At 38.7% G+C, this 27,910-nt stretch overlaps 1 protein-coding gene across 5 annotated transcripts in view; it reads left to right on the top strand.

The window, feature by feature from the left end:
• The window catches only part of mirr (iroquois-class homeodomain protein mirror), a 120,991-nt gene that overhangs the window by 49,207 nt on the left and 43,874 nt on the right, over nucleotides 1-27,910 (top strand). For 4 of the 5 annotated variants that reach the window (XM_083144282.1, XM_083144278.1, XM_083144279.1 and 1 more), the window contains exons 3-4: nucleotides 11,400-11,879; nucleotides 23,610-23,719. In XM_083144282.1, coding sequence (XP_083000408.1) covers nucleotides 11,400-11,879; nucleotides 23,610-23,719 — 590 coding nt within the window. Of the gene's footprint in view, nucleotides 1-3,019; nucleotides 3,101-11,399; nucleotides 11,880-23,609; nucleotides 23,720-27,910 lie in introns of those variants that run through there. The other variant, XM_083144283.1, reaches the window with a different exon arrangement.

The following is a 27,910-nucleotide window of genomic DNA, read 5'->3' as shown; positions in this document are numbered from 1 at the left end:
ATCGGGACTGGGCCTACAGTTTAAAGTGGGATACAAAGCACTGCATGCATCTTTGTCGGCTTGGTTCAGGCCTAATCCATCCTCATTGTCGCGATTGGCCTTAAGAGGCAGAAAACGGGCGTTAAATGAACAAATTGCAGTCTAAAACAGTGCCTTCTCAGTAACACGCGAACTGTGCATGCGTGTCGTTTTTGCATGGACGTGGTAGAGGCACGTCATAGTGGAAATGTTAGTGCAATGAAACCGAACGTATTTTCAAAGTACTACTTTTGTTGTTATGATGTCACGCAATTTGTTATGCTTTTGCGGTGCATTTTTCTACCTTTTCATGTGTGTGTGTGTTTACTACGTGCAGAATATAACAACGCAAGTTCATATATACTAAAGACACGTTGTTAACAATTATTTTAACTTTCCTCGCAACACTGGTTTCGTGCAGAAGCAAGCCACACTGTTATGATGGCATGGAATGTTCGTATTCCTACAAACGGAACCCGAAATGTGTCAACTGACACAAATAATTTGACACCAGTGACACATTAAAGTGCATAAACGGCTAATTATGCATTTTTGAAGCATCAAAATACACAGAGAAATGCATTCCAGTGTGCTTTTATCAGCTGTTGTTACGTGTGCATTTGGAGTTCATCCGCAAACTTGCTATGGAGCAAGTGGAGGCCAAGGGGCTTTGTCTCATCTACTTTATCCGTGCATAAGCAACACCATATGTGCTCCAGGAGTGGAAAATAGCCTGTAATTTCAGTATATATACCACGGGCGTATATTCCAGGCTGTATGCGAAGCCCGAGACTCGGACGCTTAAAATACAGAAGAAAAATCGATTATAAAATATGCATAAATTTGTTCATTTCAATATAGAGATGATGATATTTTAGGAGTTGACAATCTGAATTTTTAGGAGTTGGCAACCTGAATTTTTAGGAGTTGGCAACCTGATTCTTTAGGAGTTGGCAACCTGATTCTTTAGGAGTTGGCAACCTGATTCTTTATGAGATGGCAACATGATTCTTTATGAGATGGCAACATGATTCTTTATGAGATGGCAACATGATTCTTTAGGAGTTGGCAACCTGATTTCTTAGGAGATGGCAACCTTGCCCGCTTTGGTAGATTCGCAATGCGAGGTAAAGCACAGAAAGGAGGTGTGTTGAATGAGACCAGTCTTTACGCAAAATTATCTATCTGCAGGCGCGTCGCCTGATAATGTTCGCATGATCACGTGAACACTTATGTATATGTCTTAAATTACGTACATATTAAATGCATACACATAAGTATATTTGTTCAAAAAAATACTATGTTTAATGTGCGAGTATATACACACAATTTACTCTTACAAGAATTATTTCATGTCTGATAACTTTTCTAGATAGTTGGTAACACTGACTCCCACGGTGTTCCACGGGGAGCGTTGAACACAATTGCTATGCGTGTTGCATAGAGCTGACAGCTAAGGGGCTGTTGGCTACTATACCCCGAAGATGTTCACTTCGCTGTGCAAACTGATGCAAGCGGCAATACATCTTACATTCGGTACCAGAGTGCATCTCAAGGGGGACTCGAAAAGGTATGCGCTACATAGTTGCAAACTTTAGCGACAATTCGCTAAACCTGGCGGATTTTAAAGGGGACAGGGATAATTTCCCCTAGGTCCTTTTTGTATTTCTTCAAATATAGCGTGATTTTGGGGGGAAAATTGTTGAAAATTGAACTGTTATTATCACTTTCTCAATTGAAGATGAAGTTACAAGGGAGAGGAGTAAATCTGTATTCAGTACAAAAACATTAATGTGAACACTCGTATGCGAACCGCACGCTACGCCACTTTCTATCTGTGTTGCAATCCCATTGTGCCCAACATGATATGGTGCGATAGCCCAGGTTTTGAACCCAGAACACGCCACTGATACTTACCAAAGTGTAACCATTTGACTACGCGGAGTACTAAATAAGAATAGGCTACAAATCAGGGTTGTTAAAGGTTCAAGAAACCGTAAATTCTACCGTAATGGGTTCTATTGAGTTTGTCAACAGGGCAGGAACCTATTGTCTCGCACAATTTAAATTCGGTCCAATTTGCTTATTACGTAACTTGGACCGAATTTAAAATGATCCGAGAAAAAATGGTTCCTGGACCGAATTGAAATACCTTACAGATAAAAAGGTTCCTTACGGTCCGGAACCCATTTCCGCTTGCTGATTTTCTCTCCTGGACCGGAATGGAATTTATTTGAAATTCCTGGACCATACCAGTGTTGGTATGGGTGAGCTGTTTTCTTTTTTCTTCGGGGGGGGGGGGTGGAAGTAGATTGGTCAGTTACATAAGTCAGTAATGTTACCCCGATCCCCAACGAGGTAGAAAAGTGACGTAATATAACAAGAATAGAACAGAACATGAGGGGGAGGAAGTGTAAGTATTTTTCGGCACTCGCAATTAGCCCAATAGCAGGAAAGGCATTGAAATATCTGGCGTTACGTGTTGGCGATGAAAGAATCAATTTGCCCATGTTGACCGCATTCACTTTTGTCGCTACGGTCGGGGATTGACGCTGCCTTCAGACAGTCTGCGTAATTTAATCAATTTATATAGAAATTTCCGTGACGTTTCCCTTCGATCACAACACTCCCCATACCGACGAATACCCTGCCGAGGATTGCCTAATAGTACGCTGCAATGACGCGTCGTAACTCGAAAACAAGCAACGCCGTGCACGCGAAAAGTATTGGGGAACAAAACAGACCTTTTTGTAGTTCGTGCAATTAACTGCAGATATCGCTGCGATCGTTTACTTTGTGTGGAGAAGGAGTTTTCCGTAGTGGGGCCATGGGGAGGGGGTATAGGATGTAGGGGCGGGTATTTCGTGATGTTCTCGCTTTTGTAGTTTCATGTTCGTACAGGAGAAGTGCGTGTCCTGGGTTGACGGACCCCCCCTAAATCCACCGCTATTCCACACGTTTTATAAGCAGTCAGTATTGAAATGTCGAATAAATGTAGTGCACCAGTGAGGATAGTGTTGAAATAAAAAGTGGGTACCTCGTCGTGTTTGTATGTGATATGGGATTTGGTGCTGCATTTTCCGTAAGTAGATGGCCGGAACGTTTTTTGTTCTCAGCACACTGTAGCATGTGAACTTGTAAAAGTCCCGGGTTTACATCTCGCGAGTGTTCGACTAAAGTTATCTTCTCCAGAGTTTCTGGGTTCGAATATCGGACAGCTTGGTTGTTTCATTACCCCGGTCTAGTTGGCTGCACTGTTTCAACTCTCTTTGCACCCACGTGTCTAAACGCACGACCATGAAAATAGGCGGCTGGGCAGAATTGCGTTGGTGCCACATATGGGGAAAGCAAAGCGAGTGCTGGACAAAATCATTGGTTCCCCCGCCCTGTGTGGCAACGTCAACCGGACTGCGCTGCTTAGTTCGAGCGTCAGACCGACCTCTCTCCGAGGCACTTTTGTGTCATACCTGACATTTCGAGCAAATACTGTCAGTTTGTATCACATGGATTACAAAGACCAATTCTATAACGAGATCATTCTCTTAAACCCACGAACACACGGGGTTGTGCGCCGACGTGGCAACAGCGCGAACTTCTGCCACCCGCCTAAGTTCATGGCCGTGCGTTTGGTGTTGAAAATGTTATGACAGCACCAGAGGAGATTTGTCATCTTGGTTAAGGCATACTTTCACCTGATCATCACTCATTATGATCTCAAAATGTTGAAAATCAACATCCAAATTTTGATACAACTTTCAGCTATACGTAGGTCCAAAGCAGTTAGCATGTATGAATGTAAATAAATCTTATATCTTTTGAACCGATGAGATACTTTCGGCGTGATATTGTTTGGGTCAACGGTGTCGTCTTGATATCAAGACTTCGATCCCGGTGGAGCAACATAGAACATATTGGCTTGAATGCTACTTTAAATTGTATGCAGGTGTAGACCCAAACAAACTTTGATTGATTTAGTTTATTTTACTTCGCGTTTTGTGCCTCTTGGCTAATTTGCGAAGATGGGAATGAGTGATGAAATGGATATTCACAAACAACCAAGCCCGAGCGGGATTCGAACCCGGGACCCTTGGCGTCGCAGCGCGATGTGCTAACCACTCGGCCACAGGGTCCGGCCAAAACAAACTTTCACTACGTGGCACCATTTATAAAGTCCATTCCACCTGAAAATAAATGTGCTACAACTTCTTGCCTTCTTGATAACTGAAAGTTATTTGCTGCCTTCATAAAATACTACAGAATTAAAGTTGGTGCTTTCAACTGTTTTTTTTTTTTAAATGTACATATTTTCTCAATGTCTACTATCAACGATATGTCATCAATGGACTCGTCTAGCGCATGGAGCATAGATATTCCGTAATAAAATGCTTGTTATTTCGTCGACTATTGTATTCATTGTCTGTTCACATTCGTGTCGATCTTTCTGCACCCTTTCGGCATTCCGCTGAACTACGGGCACAGAAAAGACTGTTCCTAATGATGTGTGATTATGGGACGTTTAGGAAGAATGAACGAAATGTCATATTTCCCGTTTTATTGACATGGACTCGATGTAAATTACCTGTGCCGAACGAACGGCCAATACAGAACAAGCCCTGGATCGTGTTTGTTTATTGCCTTTTGTACTAAAGGTTGTATAACAGAGCTTGTACTTCAGTTTCTAGAGTTTTATTATCGGATTTGGTGTTCTGTCTTTTCATCCCGCGTCCTTGGGATCCGCGGCAGTAACCGACAATAGGTGCAAGCAACATGGCTGCCACTGGTAGTCGTAATGATCCTTTTTAGTCTGCCGTGCGATGATGTACGCATTAGGTTATTTTTACGAGTAAAATGCTCGCTTTGTACAGATGACTAGGTGCTAAGGACGGTGCAGGAGATGAACAAAGGAAACTGTATCGTTCTGCATGCATTTCACTTCCTAACATCGCCAATTAAAGTCCAATTGATGTTTTTTTGTGTTGCCCTTTCGTGGCTTTGTTCACTCCGTGGCGGTATCCGATTGTGTGCAGGTTTTGTGGCTGAATTCACTTGATGTGCCTAATTAACGATCTGAGTTTTCGATTTATGTCGCCGAAGTAATGCCATCCGCTTGTATACTCAGACAATTGATCGTATCTTTCCAAGTGCCGACGCGCAGGTTAATAGTTTGAGTTATGAATGTGACCAGGGGCTTTGGAGGGGGGGGGGAGGACACGTCACCCTTAGTCGAATTTAAATAAACTCGGGCTCCTGCCTAGTTAAATGATAGCGCACTCGGCTTGGTTGCCAGTGGTCCCGGGTTCATTTCCCGTTGGGACTACCCAAACTGTTGACTCAGTATCACCTCGTGAACTTGGTGAAAGCAGTCATTTTGTTGAAGAATGTACCAGTAGCGACTCGTGGCTTTTTCGGAGTGTAGGAAGAAGTTAAGGTAAACCGAGGAAAGTTAGAAAAATGGGTTCAGTTACATTCATACGTCTTGCTTGTACTACCCATTGCATTTAGAATGTTAGCTGCAGAAGGTGTGGCAAGGGGCCCTTCCTCCTCACTTTGAAGTACGAAATATTTAAATGTGAACCTATAAAAATCGACGAAAATAACATTGACGATATTTCAGATTTTGCAAGAATTTATATTTTCTTCCGCCCCCCTGTCGTGTGGATTGACAATAATAAAAAGTGTTGCTTAAACTTCGAAATTATGCTAAATGCTTCTAAATTGTGATAGGATTTATTAGTAATTATTATTTTTTTTCGGATTTCCTTTCGAAACTTTTCAATGGAAAAGTAGACTCCTCCGCACTTCTCGCAAAAATAAACTTTTATGTTCCATACTCAAAATTAAGACCCAGAAATGACCTCTTCCAAATTTCACGCGGTAGAACCAGGATGGCTGAAACGGATCCCATGAGGAGGATGTGCGCGTTGTACAATATAGTCTCCAATAATACCCCTGACATTGATCTATTTAGACCTAAAAGCAAACTTATTATGTGAACCCTGTATATAATAGCATTGTAACCAAATATGTTGTATACTTTATGATATACCACCCTTGTATTATATATTGTTGTTATGTAGTGATTATTCTGTTCCGTCTTATACGTAGTTCTTTTCCCATTCTCTTTGTTTTCTCTTTCCAATTCTTAATTACTTGTTTTGTCAATATGTATGTAAACTGAACTCAGTTAACCTCAAAACACTGTAACTGGGCATTTGCCTGTAGTGTTTAATAAATAAAATAAAATAAAAATAATTGTAATTCTGCATCTGCTTTTCTAGAGTTTTGAACTTGCGTTACTTATTCTTAACAGTTATGTAATAGTGTAAATTCCCCCCCCCCAAATTGTTTAAAATGGTGCAACAAACGACATGGGTTCAACATCGAACATAAAAAGGTTTGAAAAAATTGTTTACCACAACTTTCTACCGATTCCCTACCATAAAATCTCCTGACGAACTAAATCGGGCAGGATGAAGAAAAGATAGAGGATGGCTTGTGATATGGTTGTATAAGAGCTTTCCGCTGGATCGGCATAGTCCCTTTCGTTTGAAACATGTCCGCTGGTGAAGTAGAAATAAGATTTGGACATAATTTTATTCTTACTTCCTGAAAACATATTCCTTTGAATTAGATTTCCCTCTCCCACGGATTGGCGTGTACAGATTATGTTAGAAACGGTGCTAAGTGCCAACAAATATCAAATTGTGCTTGGTTAAGTAACATTTTGTTGGGGTTGGAATCGCTGATTGAGGAAAGTCTTGCTGGTTCCTCGATCCTCGCCGATCTTAATAACCTTTCTCCACTCATTGCACTGCCCCTCTCACCCCCCACCCATCTGTTTGTAGGATAATGCCCAAGGTTCCTCAGCGAGCGGTAGGAAAGCCCGTGTCCATCGTCTTTGGACTTCTACTGGAGCGACCGAGAGCAGTCAACTCTTGACAGTAGCTAACCTGGGCAATTGTACGTACATTGTGCTCATAATTTTATAACACGGATTAAACTCCTAAAAAGTAGAGAACTGGAGATAAGCAAAAATGAAGTGTAGGAAGTTCCTCACTTCCTACATGGAGGAATCGCCCCTGGAAAGGCCTTCTTGCAGTAATAAATTCTATTGCAGGTGTCCATTCTCATTTCAATTTCATTTTAAGAACAGTTAAGGCGCACTCTTCTTGTGCACATTGTCGCTTTCTGTTCAAAAATTACTTTGTAGTTTTCTAAATAGTGCAGTTTGATACAACCAGGCACGCGCATTGTCTAGCAGAGGATTTTCACGAAACTAACCATCCTTGCAGTCCGCGCGTTTCGTGCGAGAACGAACTTCACACATCGCACAAAAATCGACTTTAGGAACGCCATAACGAACTTAACAAGCTTCACGCGAGGACTTAAGGAATGAGATTGCTGTGTGGCTGGTTGAACCGCAGAGCGATTTATGCTTGTAATTACAAATAAACATTGTAGAAATTACCATGGACAATATCGTATGTTCGTCCCCTCTTCAAAATTCATTGTTTAAACGAAGCATTTTACACAAAAATGGTACAGTCATCATTTTCTCATCACGTACAGAAACAAAAACCTATTACCTTTTTTACCTCGAATGTTATGATTCCACAAATTCATCCAACTTTGTCATGTAAATAAGTGCACAAGGTCAAAACTCAACTGGCTAGACCTACTTGTATTAGTTCCTACCTTTTCACTCCATGAAAAAAGACCTTCACTCGCGCGCTCTACCGGAAAGATATTGTAGTAGTTTTCTTCCCTAATGCGCGAGAGAGCGGGAAGAACTTTCTCTGAGGTTATTAGGAACAGAAAGGGGTGACTGAAGGCTGGCATAATTAATTCAAGCCGTAGTCTGAAATTTGAATGAGGCGGGAACAAACCTGGCGGATTTTCGAGACCCGTAGGCGTGGTTCGAAGTAGCTATTAGACACCTTTGCGACCACATCAATTACGAACCTAGCAACCTTGTTCGGTGTGCCGTACAACATGTACGAAAGCTGCGCGGGTAAAGAAATCAAGGTTTGAGGGCGTGAAATTGTGGAACAAAGTACGATTTCTCTCGCGATATCAAATGGCGTTTTGCCGCCTTGCAAACGGAAGGGTGGATTTTTCTGTATGTGGGATTGGGGTGAAACGTACGTGAAGAGACTTTCGACTTCCAAAGAAGGGAGCCTTTTGAATAATTTCACGCTTCAGATCCTGTTCCCTTTGGTTTTTCGTTATTGTCGTCTCTGTTCAATCACTACTGTTTGCCTTTTGGCTATACATTGCACCCCATGGTCATTCCAGCACATTAAACACAGTTTTTTTTTTCTGTTCTGCTTTGCATTGCTGCTTCAACGAACGGGTTGAAAAATGATTGATAATTTTCAAGTTAGATTTTGAAGACGTCAAACGTTTAGGCGATGGTAAGTGTAATATGATTTTTAGCACTCACTTCTCTTGGAACGTATAGTCACTGACATTTCGGGATTGTAGCGTTGCCCTTAAGTGTGAATGGAGTTTTAACCAGAAATGTACATGACTGAACATAGTGGCAATTGGGCCATTCGATATATTGTCTAACCTGCTTGTAAAGTGGGATGCAGAAGTATTTCTCGGCAAATTGCTCACGGCTGTTTTCAATAATTTTTCACTTTCATCCTACGTGTGGATTTTTACGTATGCTGGTGAAGAGGTTGTCATAAGCTTGTTTGGCGGTTTATTTCAATTTTTGAAGCTCTCATTACGTAAAACAAAGAGAATAAAATAAACATGTCGATGGACAATTTGCTTGGCAGTAATTGGGCATCGCACTCTGTCTACACACGCACGACACGAAACAAGTCTCATCTTGTTTCGTAAATGAGGTAAAGTCCCGATAAAACTTAAAAATAGCCGTATCTTTCCCCTTTGGAAAAGATCTCAAATTGTCAACACCCTTCCCTGCTTTACCCAACAGGAGAACATGGCTTGGAGCTAAGTTTACGGCGTTGCCACATTTTTGTGTTTCAGCCTCGTGCTTTATCCACCGACCACCACTGCCCTGTTCGACGTGGGTGTTGTTAAGGTGCGTATACATGTGCGAACCGAACCGTTTGCGAGCCGCTTGTGAACCGTTCGCTGAAATTATTCTTACCAGCGAACTTCCAACGATCTATGGGAAACCGCGAACCACAGGCAATCATTTGTTCAGTGTTCATCTTGTCATCATGTCTTCGCGTGAGGAAAAGTATGCGATTTTGGTGATGAGTGGTGCGGCTTTAGTGATGGCTAGTTGGTGCAAGAAGAAGAGGAAACAACGACGTAGGTGGCACATCAACATGTATAAGAAACGCATTGGTACGGAGCTTATGATGGATTTGAAGTCACATTTGTCCGCACAAATATTCATCTCGGCACCTATTTCCCTCCAGGCATCTTCTCTTAATTTATTATTTTTAAATGGTCCTTATGTTTAGGATCCCAGAGTAAAGATCTGGTTTCATAAATACCAATAAGCTTTAGTGCATTTTCCTCTGACCACTCCATAATTACATCAAAAACTTCAACAAAACCAATAGAAACTCTAGAGGTTCGCGAGCAGACCAAAAGCAACGAACTACGCACGACGCCGTCCCAGTGTGAACTGCGAACGCCTTTGTGTTCGTCAGAAAAACTGACTTCAGATGGATCGCGGTTCACAAGCAGTTCGCCCGGCGCTGAAAACCACGTCCCAATAGTGAGAACAAGAGGTTCACAAGCGGTTCGCGATCGGTTCGGTTCGCACATATATACGCACCTTTACAAGAACTGACAACATTAAAGGGACATGTGGTGGCTACAAGCCTAAGATTGCGAGTTTGATAAGGTCCAAATTTCTTCGAGTTTGCATAATATAATTGTTGCCTGTTGCTTTTAAAGTCCTTTTCTGCACAGACAGGCTAATTGCGACTGGGCCTACAATATGAAGCCTAATCCGAAGCGCAATTCACCTCTACAGGGATTCGAAGCTGGTATTCGCTGATTACAAAGATATCCTGGAGCATAGGCTCCGACTTTGAGGGGGCAAGACACTTTCTGCCCCCCCCCCCCCAATTTTCCTTGCTCCCCACAAAATTTATCTTCAGTTGACGCCTCTGTCCTGGAGGCCCATGTACACTGTGAAAGGCGTGGGGTGCAAAGTTACACCAAGAGTGATGTTACAAATACTTCTTTTGACATTGTTCAGCACCATCCCTGATGTCCTATCGCATAATCAATTGGTTTCATTTTCGTTCCCTGACGAAGGTACGTTGCACAGTGGTTCCAACCTACCTTAAACTGTAGATTAAGTCTCCTTTAGCCTAACTGGTCATAAGGGCAACTTTATTAACAACCATACCATTGGCTATCAAATAACACTTGAGATATTTTATGTTGATTATACACAATGAAACACTTTGGGTTAAGCTTGTTGGTAACCATAAACATTTTGATATGTATTTACTAAATTTGGTCAATTTTGGCCAAATTATTTGCTAATTCTAAACAATTGAGCACAATTCTTAAGACTCTGCTTAACCTTAGGTCGACGCCAGCCAAGCCTTTTTCGAAATTTACTCTCGTGTCGATAAACCGGTATGATATTCCAAACCATGAAAAATTACATATGCTTAGATTTCCTTCACGTGAATATTCGTATAGTTTCCGTTCACTAGATTGATAATAGTTCAATAGGCTTACGTAACCACGAAACTATTGGGGCAACAGCGAAAGCAAGACACACGAAGATTGACGCAAATGCACCAGAAGGAATTCTATGCAGATGATATTTTCCTGATTTTGGAATATCGTAGCGGTTTCTTCTAAAGGAGAGGAAATTTCGAAAACTGTTTGGCAGGGTGCAGTCGAGCATTAAAGCCATGGTTGTTAAAGGCCCAGGAACACTAAAAGATTCTAATGGGTTCTAATGGGTCCCGCTGCAGAACCGGAACCTTCTTTTCTAGCACAATTTAAATTCGGTCCAAGTTACGTATTGGTTCATTAAAAAAAAAAAAGGTTCCTGGACCGTATTTAAATTCAGCCGGAGAAAAGTTTCCTGGACCGAATTGAAATATTTTCGGTCCAGAACCCATTCACGCATGCTGATTTTTCTTCTGGTCCGGAATTGAATTTATTTCAAATTCCTGGACCTTAAACAACCCTGCTTTAAACAATTTGATTATTGAGTACGATTATTTGTTTGTTCCTTATTTAAACTAATATTTGCTAACCAAAGGCTAGTTTATGCATGTTACAAGGAAACTGTGTATGTATGTATGTAGCTCATGACAAGGGTTAGGTGTTAAGAGCCTACGGCTGAACCTCGCCCGCTATTATTATTATTATTTACATTAATGTTGATTTTTCTAATGATTGTCCGTCTGTCTTTTCAGCTGCTGGTGTCCGGAGCGGGATCTGTGTCCACGTCATCTTCGGGTGGCCAATCGACGAGCGGCGTCCCGACGGCGTCGGTGAATTCTAGTGCGGGTTCTAGTGCTGCAGGGGCGGTGTCCGGCGGTTCCCCGGTCACCACAGTCTCCCTGCCCAACAGCGTGACTTCGGCGACGGCCGGTGGCGGCGCTGCGTTGGGCTCGACGTCCTCGTCGACGACGTCGTCGGCTGCCGTGGCGGCAGCGGTGGCGGCCGCCGGCATCGGCATGAGGTGCTGTGATACGGGGCGGCCCCTGTTTACGGACCCCTTGACGGGCCAGAGTGTGTGTTCGTGCCAATACGACCCGCAGACTCACTTGCTGAACTATCAGAGACTCGCGTCTGCCGGCCTGCCGCTTTCCATGTATAGTTCCCCTTACGGTGACCAGATGGCGGCCTACTTCCCGACGCTGGGAGCGGAGCAGGCGCCGTTTTACACGCCGGTAAGTACTACACATCTTGTAGCTATATTGTAAATTTACATGTTAGTGCCTGCATGGAGGGATGAAGCGGCAAAAACTATTAATTATTTATCAGGGTCCAAATCATTGAAGACTGGTGGGGGAGGAAGATCATAGTCTACACACACACCAAAAAAAATATACACATATATACGAACATTATATGGTACATATTTGTAATGTTATTAAATATAAAAGTAAATTACTAAATATTTAAAAATTATTATTAAATCGATATAAAGGAATTAATGTGATTCTTTTCATCGCCGGCCCCCGTGTCGGAGTGGTTAGCACATCGCGCTACGACGCCAGGGGTCCAGGATTCGAATCCTGGCCTGGGCATGGATCTTTGTGAGCGTCCATTCATCAATTTTATCATATCACTCATCCCCATCTTCGCAAATTAGCTAAAAGTGGCACTAGAAGCGATGTAAAATAAAGCAAATCAATCAATCAATCAAAAGTTTCTTGCATATAAGATACTGACTGATTAAAGATGTCAAAAAATTACAAAAAATAGTTAATATACTTATAATATGTGTAAATTTGTGTTTAGTTTTTACTTTCTATTAATATAAACCAATTGGATGTCATAGTCATATTTGTATTGCATTCTCGTATCACTTTTATTGTGCGTGTATTGTTGTCGGTGTAGATTTGTTAATTAATAATATCTTCAAAGAGAGAGAAAGCGAAAGCATTCAACGCTCACAATCACATTACTTTGTGTGTGTGTTTTCCATATTATCCTTAGAAATGTATATTTGATGTCATAACTAATTGCTTATCTATTGTTGTAACAAAAACTCCCCCCCCCCGGAAATTCTTGGTGGGGGATTTTTTTAGGACAAAATTGTTGGTGGGGGAAATCTCCCCTTTCCCACCAGGATTTCGAACTCTGTTGTTTTCATAGGATTTAGGCCGTGTCCGAAAGGTGCAGAACCGTACTTGAAGCGAACATCCTTGGAAAATAGTATTGCATTTCGGTCTTGAAGTCTTGGACTGGAAGTGAAAGTCTTTCGAATTGCAGTTCGACTGCAGCGCCATGAATACGATCAGCGGATAAAAACTAAGAACACATTGTTTTCCCCGCGTTACATACACTTCTTTCTCACCATAGATATCACATACCATTTGAAAATTCTTATACTTACATTTCCACACAATCTGAGAACTACAACCAACATCTGGGCCTTCCCGATGGCGCAATGGTAGCGTCATCACCTTGTAATCAAGGGGTTGCAGGTTCGCTACCCGGTTCGGATCCCACTTTAAATTGTAGGGCCAGTCCCGATTAGCCTATTTATGCATAATGTGGACTTAACACTCCAAATCAACCAACATCTGGCGGGTCTTACTTATCGCACATCACTTGAGCAACCTTGCGTTCTGACGTCATCGGGGGAAGCTTTTATTGTTAGGCTAAATGCCTAAGTTGTTAGGTTAGGCTAACTAGGTTCAGTTCTCTTAGCACAAATAATATATTTTCAGTGTATTGGTGCTAATAGAACTAAACATAACAGACCTTACCTAACAACGTAGGCGTTCCTTGTGTGACGTCAGAACACAAGGTTGCAGAAGTGTTGTGCGATAAGGGAGACCCACAACCGGGCTGAGTTTCTACTTACATTATTTGAAACAAGTGAACATCAAGCAAACGAGTGAAGTAAACAGGTCTGCATTGTCGCTTACTGCATGCTGCGGGCCCGATTCCTTTCGAACTGCACTAGATGACGTCACTCTTAGACCTTTCGGGCACAGCCTTCTGTCCAGGGAATCTCCGGAGCAAGAGGTGAGAGGAGAAGTGGAAAACGCGGCTGCAGTTACCAGCCGTTTGCACTTCTTTCCTCCGCTCATTCGCTTTCTCCCCTTCTCTACCGTCATGCGCGACCTTGCAACACATATTCCTGGCATTAGAGCCTTCTCTTCCACTTAACCATAAATAACAGTGTTCATTATTTCTCTTAACTAATACAAAGAATAAGACACAATGATAAAAGAAAAATAGAAATAAATAAAAACATAAGCAATATAATTTGTATGCGTGGACACACAGATAAATTTATTTCATGATCTTAAAACATTATGCATTTTGTCTTTCTGTAAACACCAACCTAGTTCTGCGCTGCAGTATCAATTAATTGAAGTTTATTTCTGTTATCGGCAATCAAAATAATATGATTTTTGAGTTTTATGATTTAAGTTAAGGATGTCAATTTCTAGGGAGGGGAGTAGGGCCACTGACCTGAACCTAGCGCATGGATCCTGGAAACGTCAGAGAAATCAGCTGGGTGAAATGCCATGACGAAGTCAGGGAATTATGTGAGGTTTCCAATCAGGAAAATTTATTTGTTTTTGTGCTTGCCAGGATTCGAGACCGAAAAAAAAGCACATTTTTCTCCAAGAAGCCTCTTCACTATATACATTTTGTGTTGAAATGTTTTAATCTATTGTTTTTTTCTCTCATTTGAATATGCTTCATTAGTTTGATCAGCAAAGTTGAAGACTTAACATACCATGTGCATATTAGAATATTGAAGCATTATAAAATGGTCTGTAAAGTTATACCTGGAAAAGTCAGGGAATTTTGTTTGGCAAGATAAGTGAGAAACATGTAACAATAAATCGCAAATTAAATAGTGATCATCCCTATTTTATGTCTAAAGTTAATTGATCATCCCTCCTTCGAGACGTGTAAAACTAACGACAAGTCGTCAGTGGCTAGAGAAGTAATTGGATAACACCTGGGCAATGACTAAAAAGGCTCTGAAACAAATTGATAGGTAAAACCACAGATAAACGTATTATAATGGATGGGGTACATGACCATTCCATTTTCACAGGTGGGACTTACAGACTGCGTTTGTGACATTAAACTAACTATTCTACTAACATTTTTCTTACCGTTCCTGTGCCATGAATTTTGAAACTAAACACTGTTGATTAAGCATAACTACCCTTAGTATACTTTCCCAGATTTATAGCTATAGGTAAACAAATTTTTATGACAGGTGGGACAGATGAAGCACTTCCTCTTTACTTAACAAGAGCGTTATTTTAATTTCTGTGAATTTTCAAATGAAAAAATAATTATTTAAGACCAAGAAAGTAATTGATCTTTGAATATTCTAGTGGAGTTGAAAGGGAAATTTAACAGTTAAAATCAGAAATAATAATTATATTTTTTTTGTGTCACTAGTGGGGCACAATACAATACAAAAGTAAATGAAACGTTTAGATAAACAGAACCTTTTACTATTAACTAAATTATGTATAATACTTGAATTTTTTATCCAGATGACAATTTTAGATTGTTGACTCCAGATAGAATAAAATTACATCATTGCATTTAATTGCATAAATTGAGATTCAGGGGCACTTTTTCATAGAATGCCCCTACAGAATGCCCCTACAGTGAAACATTGCAAGGAAACAGTGAGACATTTCCTGCTCTCCGAACGAAATGGAAAAGAATTGAACATGTCCTTTTGCCAGAGCATGTGCAGTTACATACAGTGTAGTATATTTCTGGCATTCGCGTGCAATTTTGTTGTGGGCAGATGTATTTCGTGCCATGCTTGTGGAACGCAAGTTCAGAAAACTGCAAGAACAAGCTAATTATGTCTTATAGCTACGTTACTGTCGCCCAAGAAGTGAAGCCGAAAATGATGCACTTTTGTACGGCAAGGAAGACCCCAATCAAGTTCATTTTTAGTTAATATTGTGATATTCGCAGTTAATGTGGCTAAGAGGCGCTAGAAGCATATTACAAACCAACGCTTTAGTAGGTAGTGTTAAGCTCTGCGTGCCGTACAAAATGTTTCCTGTTGCACGATTAATTTTGCCTCAGTAAGGTATCTAGCATGTGTGCAATATATCGTTGAAACTAGCTGAGTATTGAAATTAGCATTTTAAGTAGACATGTATTATATTAAATCCAATTTAAGTTCTTCGTGCCGTACAAAATGGTTTCCGTAACTGACTTTATTTTTGGCCCTGTTGTGCAGTCTTGCACATGTGTGATATCGTTGAAACACCTGAAAATGTGGGACGTATTGAAAGAATTAACACGTATATTATCTTCCGATGTAAACACAAAGTTTCAGAGTGTAGCTTAGATTTGAACATTTTCTTCAAATTGATATCAGGAAAAGATCAAAATTGACCTGGCAACAGTTATGCAATCTTTCACACCTCATTTTGAAGTCAATAAATGTCTGATTTGAACACTACTGGAAACAAATGTGGGGGGGAAATGCCCGAATGGATTCACAATTGGGCATTTATATCATGATTAGACACTTGGTAACCATTTTCTACAAATAGGATCCACGACAATAAAACAACAATACCAATAATGAACCAATGCTCCCTTATTGAGACATAGAAATAGACTAAGAAGTGATCTCTAAAAGGGATCAAAAAAATAAACAATAATAATGCGTAATTTATTCAAAATTACAGTCGAATTAAAATTATTGATCTTGAGAATAGTGCAATTGTGCAAGCTACGTTGATTGTTAGACTGTTCCTTCTTGGAGAAGAAAGATTGGGAATTCATTTGCAACCGATGTGTCGATAATTCACGAAAATTGTTGCTAATAGTCGTAAATCTGCTCGTAAACATGATTAGTAGGGAGCGGAAGTTGATGACCTAAAAAATATAGGTATATGACCTATAGAATGTCCTAAAAAATGGGGGGAAATGACGTAAAGAATGGAAAAAATTACTATTAAATTTGTTAGTTTCAGGATAAAAATTGAAATGAAAAGGAAATTAAACAAAATGCAATCTTGCTTAAAAAAAAAAGACACCAAATTCAATTAAAATATGCAACGAGGATTTCCAATGGAAACAACCCAATAATTTTAAAACAATTTAATGAAAAAGTCATATACACTGAATGAATTAGTGTGAAATGCATTAATTTCCCGCATCTTTGCCTGGTGATGTAGTGTGGTGTGTTTCTGTGGCACTGTAAAGAAGAAATTATCACGATCCACGTAAAACATTTTTTGCTTAGAAATTTAACAAATTGTATAAAAAATAGGGAAACCAAAATCAGGGACGCATCCGGGAAAGGGTTCATAGACGCCCCCCCTCCAGGAAAAAGTACGTCGGAAAAGTAATTTTTAACATCAGAAATTGTTTGAAATATCTCACATACAAGCACTTTCTAAATATTTAACAATTTTTTCCACTTACCTTACAGAGAGTTTCAGTACACCACCATTGTCTTTCGGAGGTTCTCAAACGAGAATCTTCTTCTGTTGTCAGCCAGACTCAAGAATATTACCAAAATGAAAGAAGTGACAAAATATGACGAAACAATACACCGAATATTACGAAAAATGACGGGAAAATGCCGAAAATGACCTAAAACCTGAAAATTGGCAAAAAATGGGAAAAATGCACTTTAAAATTACCTTTTTTGGGTTCTAGACCAAGTGTAATATAGTGTATATTTAATGGGCATCGTGTCCGAGATGTCGGAAAAAAGATGACATTTCATCAACTTCCGCTCCCTAATGATTAGAAATAGGATATTCTTTTATTCATGTTCGTATTTACACCGTACGGATTCTCTACAAATCCTTCATCTTACCTGTCTGTACATCCGTTTCGAGAATTTCCAGTATATATTTCCAAATGCTTAGTTTTCTTTTGCCACAGATCTCTATGATACTAAGATCAGTATGAATGCACAAAGTTTTCCGCCGGAAGAATAAAAAGTAAAGAGATAAAGGTTGGGAATAAACATCCTCAGTTTGGAGTCCCGATCCTTTATTCGGTAGTAATTTTCATAATTTCAAACACTTACTGACTAACTGAATATTAACTTATTCTCCAATTATCAAAATTTACTGAAGTTGAGAAAGTAAATAGCGATCCGAACACACAGAATTCTCGGATATCAGGAAAACCCATATTAGTCTGACATCCGGATATTCGGATATCTGGATTATCCGTTGCATCCGAAACGGAAATCCCGAATATCCGTTATCCAGATTTTGTGGCAATCAGAATATATTAGATTTAATTTTTTGCTTGTTTAGGATTATTGGCCATTTTACAATATTTCGCTAGGTTGTTTATTGCATTTTAAAAATACTTTATTATGTTGTTGTTTTTACTGAATTTGGCTCCTTCACGATCGTTTTGTCGTATTTCCTTTTCCCAAAGTTCTACAATTGTTTTGCTTCAGTTTAAATTCTAGGAGAGAAAGCAGGCGTTTCCTTTTGAGTCAGGTCACAGATAACTACATAGATAGGAAGGTATCGAAGACTTAACATTGTAGCCAGCAGTAAATAACAATTGCATGCTCTTAATTGTTATATTTTCCTTAACTGTAGTATAGCCTGAGGTTGTGTCGAACTTAAGTGTTTTGACTGTTTTGTCACTTATGAACACTTAAGCTTGCATAATAACCCTTGCCCCTGCCGTACAATAAACTTACTTACCTGAGGGGGTCTCAGAGGCGCACTCTTTGTTCTGTAACTAAAATTCAAGAATAGTTTTTGTTATTGAAGAAGTGTTTCCTTTATTGTTCATATAGGTGCAGCTTATAATAGTTACAATAATTTCCAAAATTACAATCGCAAATAAATATTGCACGAGTGTAACACGCATATTATACCTAAACGTGCAGCACAATATCGCAATTGTATATCCTAAATGCTTTCATTTGTTTATATACGTGCAGTTATATTGTAATTATGATAATTACGAAAATTACCATCATTACCAACCAACTGTACACTATTACAGGCATGAGTATAGTGTCTGAACACACATCGCAAGGAGAAACCCTGATAGGTCCATCATATGAATTTTTCTTTTTATGAACAAAGTAATACAGAAACATTGGAAACACCCTAAGAAACAATGTACATAATTTTCAATTTTTTAATAAAAATATTAGCAGTTGAAGAATCGAAAAACTCTTGGGTAAGCTATATGGGTAATGTCGGGTAACTTTTTACATTTATTGCAACTCTTTTAAATAATTTAAGCGTCATTTCTCAAGACAAGCTCATCAATTTCGACCGATTTCAAAATATTTTGTCACTTCTTCACACGGAACTCGTGTATTTCGTTAGAAACCCCATTTTCTCATATGTAGGGTGTAACTATGATCTAATTTCCTCTTATTGCCCCATTTTCCCCTTACTAGCCCTTCACCTAATACAGACACACCAGCTGCCACTGACATGATCATTTGTAAAATTCAAACATTGAAAATTACATTGTACTATTAGATTCTATTTACATAATACATACAAAATTACTCTAGTTATGGGAGTGTGTATGTATGTAGATGTATTTAATAAGCATATTGAAATATGAAGACAACACTCGAGAAAGAAAGTCCATTAAAAAAAAAAGTCGGGTCTTTTGTAACTGCTGCTTATAACCAGCTATGAATTCCACGTCAAGAGTTGTATTTTTTTAATTATATTATTATTATTTATTATCTCAACAGGGTTATAATTAAGCCATACAACATTTCATTTTGGACAATATTAATACAAATAATGACTTGATGCCCTGTGTAGTAAAAAAATATACAAAAGCTACATTAAGGAAAATGATATGAATTTACATGCGTATATAAAGTGTTCTATAGTAGCAATTAAATAAAGAAAGTTTGTGAGCTATATACATTTAGAAGAAAGGAAAGTGTGAGTGTGTCTGGAATTGCTGTTCGAAGTACAGGGATGAACATTTTAAAATATATGTGTGTGGTGGATATGGTGTGCGGGGGGGGGGGGGGTAATCACTGAAAATAATATTACTGGAGTTAGAATTTATAGGCATGGGAACGTAGAAGACGACAGAACTGAGCTTTGCTGGTACTGAGTTTGACCTTCGTCGGGAGTGAATTCCAGGTTACCGCTGCTAAGTACGAGAAAGACTTCTGACCAAATCTGCTTTTGTTAGGTTTGACGATTACTAGGTCCCTATGTAAGGGCCATCTGGTGTTTCGGGTACTGAACTCAGAACGGAGCTTAATCCTATGATGCAATGGAGATGATTTGTTATGTAGGCCTATACTACCTTATTCAGGTAGATGTAATGTATTCTCGAAGTGTCTGTGGCAGGCACGTATCTAGATATATGTTTCGGGAGGGGGGGGTCCAAACCAAGTGTATAAGGAATAATAATAATAATAAAATTAAAATAGTTATTAAATCAAATTAATACTAATTACAATACATCAATTAATATTATATTATTATTAAATGATTAGGTAAAAAGACTACATAAGAATAGGGATATAACAGCGTATATTCATTACGTAGCTTACCTGTAGTTAAGATCGGAATAATTTACATAAAAACAAGTGTCCTGGCAATGAAATTAATGTCAAATAGATGAATAATTGAATATTTATCGAATAACAAAAATGATGTTACATGTAGTTAGAGAAAAGTAAGTTTCTGATTAAAATTTTATGCATATTATTTTGAGTAGTAGTGTTCATAAATCTTCTTTATAGTGTAATTCAAAGCCGTATCATCCCTAAAAAGTTCAGAGGAAATTATTAACCATTCATTATGCAACAAATGCTAATATTTTCATTACTTAATTTTAGTACTTGGTAAGTCTTTCGGGGCGTCCGGACCCTTGACCCCCCTAAATACGTCCTTCCTGTCCTTCAAAGCCGTATGATCCCAATATAATCCTTGACTTACAATAAGTTCAGAGGAAATTATATAACAAAGGCTAAACGAATAAATTTTTCATTATTCAATTTTAGAACTCTATAAATCTTTCGGGAGGGGTCCGGACCCCCTGGACCCCCCTAAATACGTTCTTGGACTGTGGGTATGTTGTAAATCTTGCGCAATTGTTGGGAATTATTATCTTGGGAGTGCATGTGTATAGTTCTTAATAAATTGTTTTGGATTGTTTAAAGTTCATTCAAATGAGTTAAGTTACCGCCAAAAATAAGACTAGCACCATACTCGAATACGGGACAAATAAAGGAAAGGTTGAAATGTCTACTAAAATTTCTATTGAGATATTTACGAATTTTTCGAAATATGTAAACATGGTGATAGATTTTACGAATATACTTATTTATTTGGAGGTTAAAATTTAGCTGAGGGTCGATAATGATTCCGAGATACTTTAAATGATTGCTCAAAGGTACTCTGGCGTCATTAAGGGTAATATCTATCGTGTTAGCCTGGATTCCCTTACCGGTGTGAAGCACCATGACCTTCGTGCCTTTTCACACTAGAGAGATAAAAATGAAAACTGTGGAACGAGAGAAATGCAGCAAAGTGATGAATTTTCATTGATTCGAAACATTTTGGTCGTAAAGCTGTAAAAAGCCCAACCAAATGCCCCCCGATCACTTCCAACCCTGCACTTTCGGTGCAGAAATTGACACAAGAATGCAATTTTTTGTTTCTTTGAGATTTTTGTCTGATTGGTTCAATTTATCCATTTTTACTGAATCTCACGGAACAACAGCTGATAGAGGTACGTTTGATGCATCTGTGTATTTTGATGCATTTAAATTGTTACCGGCAGGGTAAATTCCTTGAATTCTGGGAATTCTACGTGAATTTTTCTCCCCAGACGTGAAAAATTGCAGCTTTTATTAATTCAAATCCCATTGAATTTATACATACTTATTAATGCCCCGAAGCAAGCCTTTCACAGTTTAGTTGTTTCTTTTTATCGGGGAAGAAGAGAAAAAAGAAAGCTGCATGGAAAATAAAACAGAGTTGTCTCAATCCGTTTGCTTTATTAGAGTCCTTTGCAGAAAAATCTATCTGACAGAAGGAAGATTATTGCAAGATATCTTGAAGTTGATAGGTAAATCAGAGATTGAACTTCTTATGCAACTAACAATTTTTCGTAGATTAATATATCCCGTAACATTTGTGACTTGTGTTTGTAGATGTATTTCGAATCTGAGTATGTGAAATGACGAATGTGAACTCCACACCTTAAATGAAATATTTGAAATATATATACCGTTTAATTAAATTCAATTAGAATTTTTAGATAAATTGCAATCGTACAGATCCTTTATGTTGTTAATATATTTGTGTGTGTGTCTGTTGGTATGTTGGTGGTGAGAGGAGATAATACGTAAGGCTGAAATAGGGAAAACATCTGCTTGTAACCTTGAATTTTTGGAAAGTTCACCTTGAAAACCGGGATTTGTTTTATATATATATATAAAATATTTATTGGTTGTGGACAAAATCCATGCACCAGTTAACAATTTATCAATTGGTATTATATACATGTATGCACATAATATTTACTCACAATTATTCCTTTCATAATAAATAGTTACCAAATTTCATTACACTTTCACAGAATTATATTCGACTTATTAAGATATTTTGTAAGAATATTGATTCGAGGATGAAGGAGAAGTCAGTAAACAAGGCAGTGTCAGTGGCGCTTGATGTCCACTCTTGTACAATTCCTGTGAAAATGGTTCTCTGTAAGTTTCATAAAGTTTGCATTGAAATATAATATGGTTCGGAGTTGCAGTATATTCATTGCACAAACTGGTGAAGTCACTAAATTCTTCTTGTAAAGGTGAGCTGCGGCGATAAAAAAACCGGGAATTATATGCTTTCATTTTATCAAGGTTCTATCACCCTGTACCGGAGTAAAAAGATTTAGAATTGTGTTTGGCACTTGACAAATTTAGAGTTCTGTGCATGTGTGAATAATTGTCCATTGTGGAATTTCTAATTCAGTTCTGATTACAAGTTGTCTGCGTTATTTCCGGACATAAGATATAGTGATGAAATGAATAACCCAGAGAAGTCTAGGAAAAGATAAGTAACCACCTTATCATGTTCGTTTCAGCATTAAAATTGTTACACTGACTATTATTGCCTAGTGTCAGTGCCAGCAGCTTTTTAGATAAGAGGACATTGTTATGCTTTGGTGCTGCAAAATGACCATTACTACGGCGCCAAGGTGTCAACACGGGAAACAGTGTTTTAGCTGTTGTCACGGATGGAATGTTGCAGCATCAGGGGTTGGATGCTTACAGTACCTTACAACACTGCACAATTTGCCTGGAGCGCGTCCAGTATCAGCGATATCACTGAGCAAGATTTTCGCTCGTTGAGCAGAGATCTTTTACTTCATGGTCTGTGCTCATTGATCAAAATATCAGTGCCTTTGAGTAAAGATCATCGACGTACAGGTATATTTGCACTTAAGACAAGAGAATGGTTTTGGATGTTTGTGAGTGTCCATTCATGTCATCATATCATCACTCATCCCCATCTTCGCAAATTAGCCAAAAGTGGCACATAAAACGAAGTAAAATAAAGCAAATCAATCAAAAAAGATAATGCGTATTGTAGTGCAAAATTAATTTTATAATTATTGCTTCTCTAAAAACAATGACATTTTAGTGTAAGAAAATTATTGATTGCTTGGTTGATATAGTTTATTTTACTTCGCTCTTGAGCCACTTTTGGCTAATTTGCGAAGATAGGGATAAGTAATGATATGAGGAAATTGATGAAAAGAAATAAGAATGGATGTATAATCACGGACACTTCTGGGTTGTAACAATACTATTCATTTCCAATGCGAAGGAAAGGGTTTTACGTGAACTAGTATGTTTGAAGTAAATTAAAAATAAAGGCAACGATTTATGCTCTTTTTGTAGTTTACTTGAGTAAAATCTAATGCATTTGTTAATTTTTTTCCAGGCCGCTGGTCTTGATCTCAAGGATAATCTGGGTACGGGTGCAGCGGGTTGGCCCTACCCGTCTGTTTACCATCCCTACGATACGGCGTTTGCGGGTTACGCCTTTAACGGGTGAGTACCAGCCAGTAGCTGTATTTCGTGTTTACTGTACAGATTGATTGTCAATAGGAGACTGAAGTTGGAAATATGCTGTTATACAGAAAAAAACTTACGTACGTATGCAGATTTTTTTTTTCAGAGATAGCTGAAATTGTAAAGGTGGATATTATATAGGTGCGTCCTGTGGTAGAGGAGGGATACACAATAACATTTTCGTAATTACTGGTATTAACTTTCGTATTAAAAGTTGTTCAAAGACAAAACTGGTAATTGGTGGGGAGTACTTTAGAGGGGATTTGCATTTATCACTTTGCTTTTTCCCCGAGTTCTTTTATGCTGTGGCCCCATCAGCTTTCCCAGTGCCTCGATATCTGCGTACATCACACAATCCATGGTTGAGATTCAGACATATCTAGAAATACATTTCGGGGGGGGGGGGTCCGACTAAGTGTCTCAATAATAATAATAAAGTAAGCATAATATCATTATATAATTTTAATAAATTACAATAATATTAATTAAATATGTAAATTAATTAAATTGTTATTAGCTATATGAAAATAAAAGGACAGTATAGGAATAAATATAACATCACGTATTCATTAAGCTTGTGCGTAGTTAACACTACCGTTCTGGCAAGGAGATTAATGTCAAATAGATAAAGAATTGAATATGTATTGAATAACAAAAAAGGAGTTAGATCCAATTGTCGAATTAATATTTTATGCATATTATCACAAGTAGTGTGCATAAATCTTTGGAACTATCCTTCAAAGCTGTATGAACCCAATTCCTTGCCTTCCAATAAGTTCAGCAGAAATAAATAACCATCGATTATACATATATGATAAATTCTAAGCAAGTATATTTTGATAGTTTAATTTTAGTACTTATTAAGTGTTTCAGGGGGTAGGCTATGGTGTATTCTCGTGCGGAAAATACACGCAGGAAAATGGGAAGGAAGTTGGCAACTGTGGAAGCATCTTGACATCACGTTCCATCCTTCCTCTTATCCCAGGAGCCGAACCCGATCTCGGAATTATCGGGCAACCGAAGCTCTAAATAATGAATGATGGTGGGAGACGGGACACGCCAGAGCCCTGACCGCTGGCTGAAGGGAAGGGGGGATCCCCCTCCGCTAGGTGTGGAAAGTGCTGAGGTTGCCCTGGGGTTTTCGGGGGTTTTAGGATGGAAGGGGGTTGCGGACTGCGAGAGGAAGGAGAGGAGGCTGTCCACCGGAAGTGGCGCTCAAGAACTTGGATGTTCTCGAACTTTCCTGGATTGCATAATTTTGTAGAGGTTGCTGCGGTTGCCGATGCTGCATTATTCAAGGCTGCTTGTGTCCTTTCGAAGATCCTTAAACTTGTTGCCGAAAGGATCACGCGATTTTAAAAATAAATGCCCAAATAATTCACAAGGGAACTGCACGGGGGGAAATGTGCCAGCTAATATGGCGTAAGAAAGTACTGAACGGTGTATGAATTCGCTATTCCAACACTGGGCCGCTAGTGTCGCTCCCATAATTTGTCATCAGGAGAGAAACAAATTCTCCAATTACAGTGCAATACAAACTAATTGGAAAGTAAAATATAAATATGTTAGGAGTAAATGTCATATGTACACTGTAAATGTTATACCGACATATATACACACACGATTTTTTTATTATTATGTACATACTATAATACAAAATGCATACAATGAAGTTATATACAAACGAATTCACTATTAAATGATTTTAAATACTAACATATTAACATAACAACAGCAGAAGAATAGCTATAGGCCTATGCATTTTACGTATCAGTTTATACACGTCTGTTATTATTATAAGACTGAGGCACAGAAACACTTATAATTAAGTATATATACAGATTTTAGATAATGATTGTGAAGAAGAAGGTATTGACAGGTATTGATTTTATTACCTTTTCATATTCTGCAATAATAAGATTGAAATCAAGTTTATGATTTTTGTTGACAACTCTATTGTAAGTGCCGGCCCCCTTGGCGGAGTGGTTAGGACATCGCGCTACGACGCCAGGGGTCCCGGTTTCGAATCCTGGCCTGGGCGTGGACATGGATGTTTGTGAGTGTCCATTCATCAATTTCATCATATCATCACGCATTCCCATCTTCGCAAATTAGCCAAAAGTGGCACAAAAGGCGAAGTAAAATAAATCAAATCATACCAAGTCATACATATATATTGTAAGTGCTGCTCATTCTGAATGGTGGTGATTGTTTATGCCTTTCAATTTTGGGGATGTTATACAGCAAGAAATTTCTGCTTCGTAAATTGCATACACTGGCATTGAAACAATTTCGTAGATAAATTTCTTATTATCTAATACATCAGTTACAAAAATGTATGTTCTGCCAGTACTTTTCTGATGCAAACTCTTCTAATTGGCCTATAGCATGCAGATATGTATATTTTGTATAGTGTAGGTACCTCACAGACTTTTTGAATTTGCTCTATTTGCGATTTATTGGGACGCGCTGGATGTGGGATAACATGTTAATTTCATAACGGCATAAGTTCGGGATGGAGAAAACTGTATTCGTGGAACGTTTTCGCACATTGTGAAAACAGTGTAAGCTCGAGGGTGCGTAAGGAAGTTGAATGTATGATTCAGGAAGGAATTTACTTTCGATCGGGAATAATCATATAAATAACTGCTAACAGAATTCATGCATTCGGATTAGCATTGTAATATGGCGATGTTATTAGTACATCATGTTATAACTAACGATATTTTTCATTGCGTACGTAATAAACGCTTATAATTGAATATTTAAAGATCGTCGACGTTCTTATTTTGTTGGTCATCCAAGCTCAGTGGAAGCTTACGACTTGTGTGAAACAATTTTACAAATAATTTTCGGTGTAACAAGTTTACATTCTGTGGAGGTGGTAGACAACATGTTACATTTTGTGATGTTTGTTTCAAGTATCCTGTGACTGCAAATATGGAAATGGTTACAAAATGTCACGGAGGAGACTTCGAAAGTTTGTCGTTTTCAAGGATAAAGAGTGCAGTTTCGTTCAAGAAGCGCGAGTAGCCGAACGAGACGGTGATCCCCGCCACCTGGTGGTCGGACGGAAACTAGACTTACAAGGGAGCTTATGGTAAACTTTAGGTACTCAATGAACACGTTACTTGGTGTAATACAAAGAAGAAGGATGAAAAATGCAAGGGCAATGTTCTGCGTAGTGAAAAATTATGTTAAAAAGGAATATTGTTTTCATTCTCCGTAAGAAATATCTACGGGAATGTTTTGTTGATGTTCTTTTTAATAAAGTTTAGCTAGCTTAATAATTGACATAAAAAGTTTCGTCGAAACACTTATTCTAAACTACATCAGGACCCTGTTCAATACTCGAGTGCATTTCAACAGAACTTACACTTCATGCTCAACTGTTCTCCATGCACACGTACCTTTTGCAACTTCTGATTGGTCCAAGATTAACCAGTAATCGGACTTCCCAGTTAGGCTATCTGGTAAGATAGGTCCACGCCCTTGCATGGTTTTGCTGTTGGGTTTTAACCTATTATCTTAGAATAGAGAAGATTAGGCTGATAAGCTTCCATTAGGTACTTCGTTGATTGCAAGTATATTAACGACGCCACATGTTAGCTGGTCACGACCAAAGTTCACGGGTTCGAACCGAATGTCCCTTCGTCAATTTCATGTATTCACTGCTCATCCTCATTGTCGTGAAGAAGAGCGATGTTAAGTAACGATACAAATACAGCTAGTGTTAGTAGGCCAGAACCTAATAGACATATCGAGGTGTAACCCCCCTGTCTTTTCGCCATACCATGAAAATGAAGAGCTCTTTATCTTTTTTACATGCTTACAAGCTTTTTACAACATTTTACAATTTTAAACATTCTGAAAACGTTAACATGCATGGGCGGCCGCAGGGGGGGGGGGGGGCAGGGGGAGCAGGGAGGGGGCACTGAGATTTCTTGAAAGAGATAATGTTGTTCCAATGGTGAAATTGTACAGATATTTTATTACAAGAAAGTATTGTTTTCTGCGACTTACAGGCCGTAAGTTAGCTACATCAACTATTATTATTATTATTATTATTTGAAGTAGGGTTACATTTAAGCTTACACTCTATTTTGAACTGATTATCTAACTATAAAAAACAGCTTTTTGTCCTACATGAATTAATGTTAATTATAAAGT

The sequence above is a fragment of the Lepisma saccharinum genome, chromosome 23 (genome assembly GCF_977018435.1).
Source record: "Lepisma saccharinum chromosome 23, izLepSacc3.1, whole genome shotgun sequence".
Lineage (NCBI taxonomy): Eukaryota > Metazoa > Arthropoda > Insecta > Zygentoma > Lepismatidae > Lepisma > Lepisma saccharinum.
Note: the sequence above shows the minus strand (reverse complement) of the source record. Positions and strands in the feature narration are given on the sequence as shown.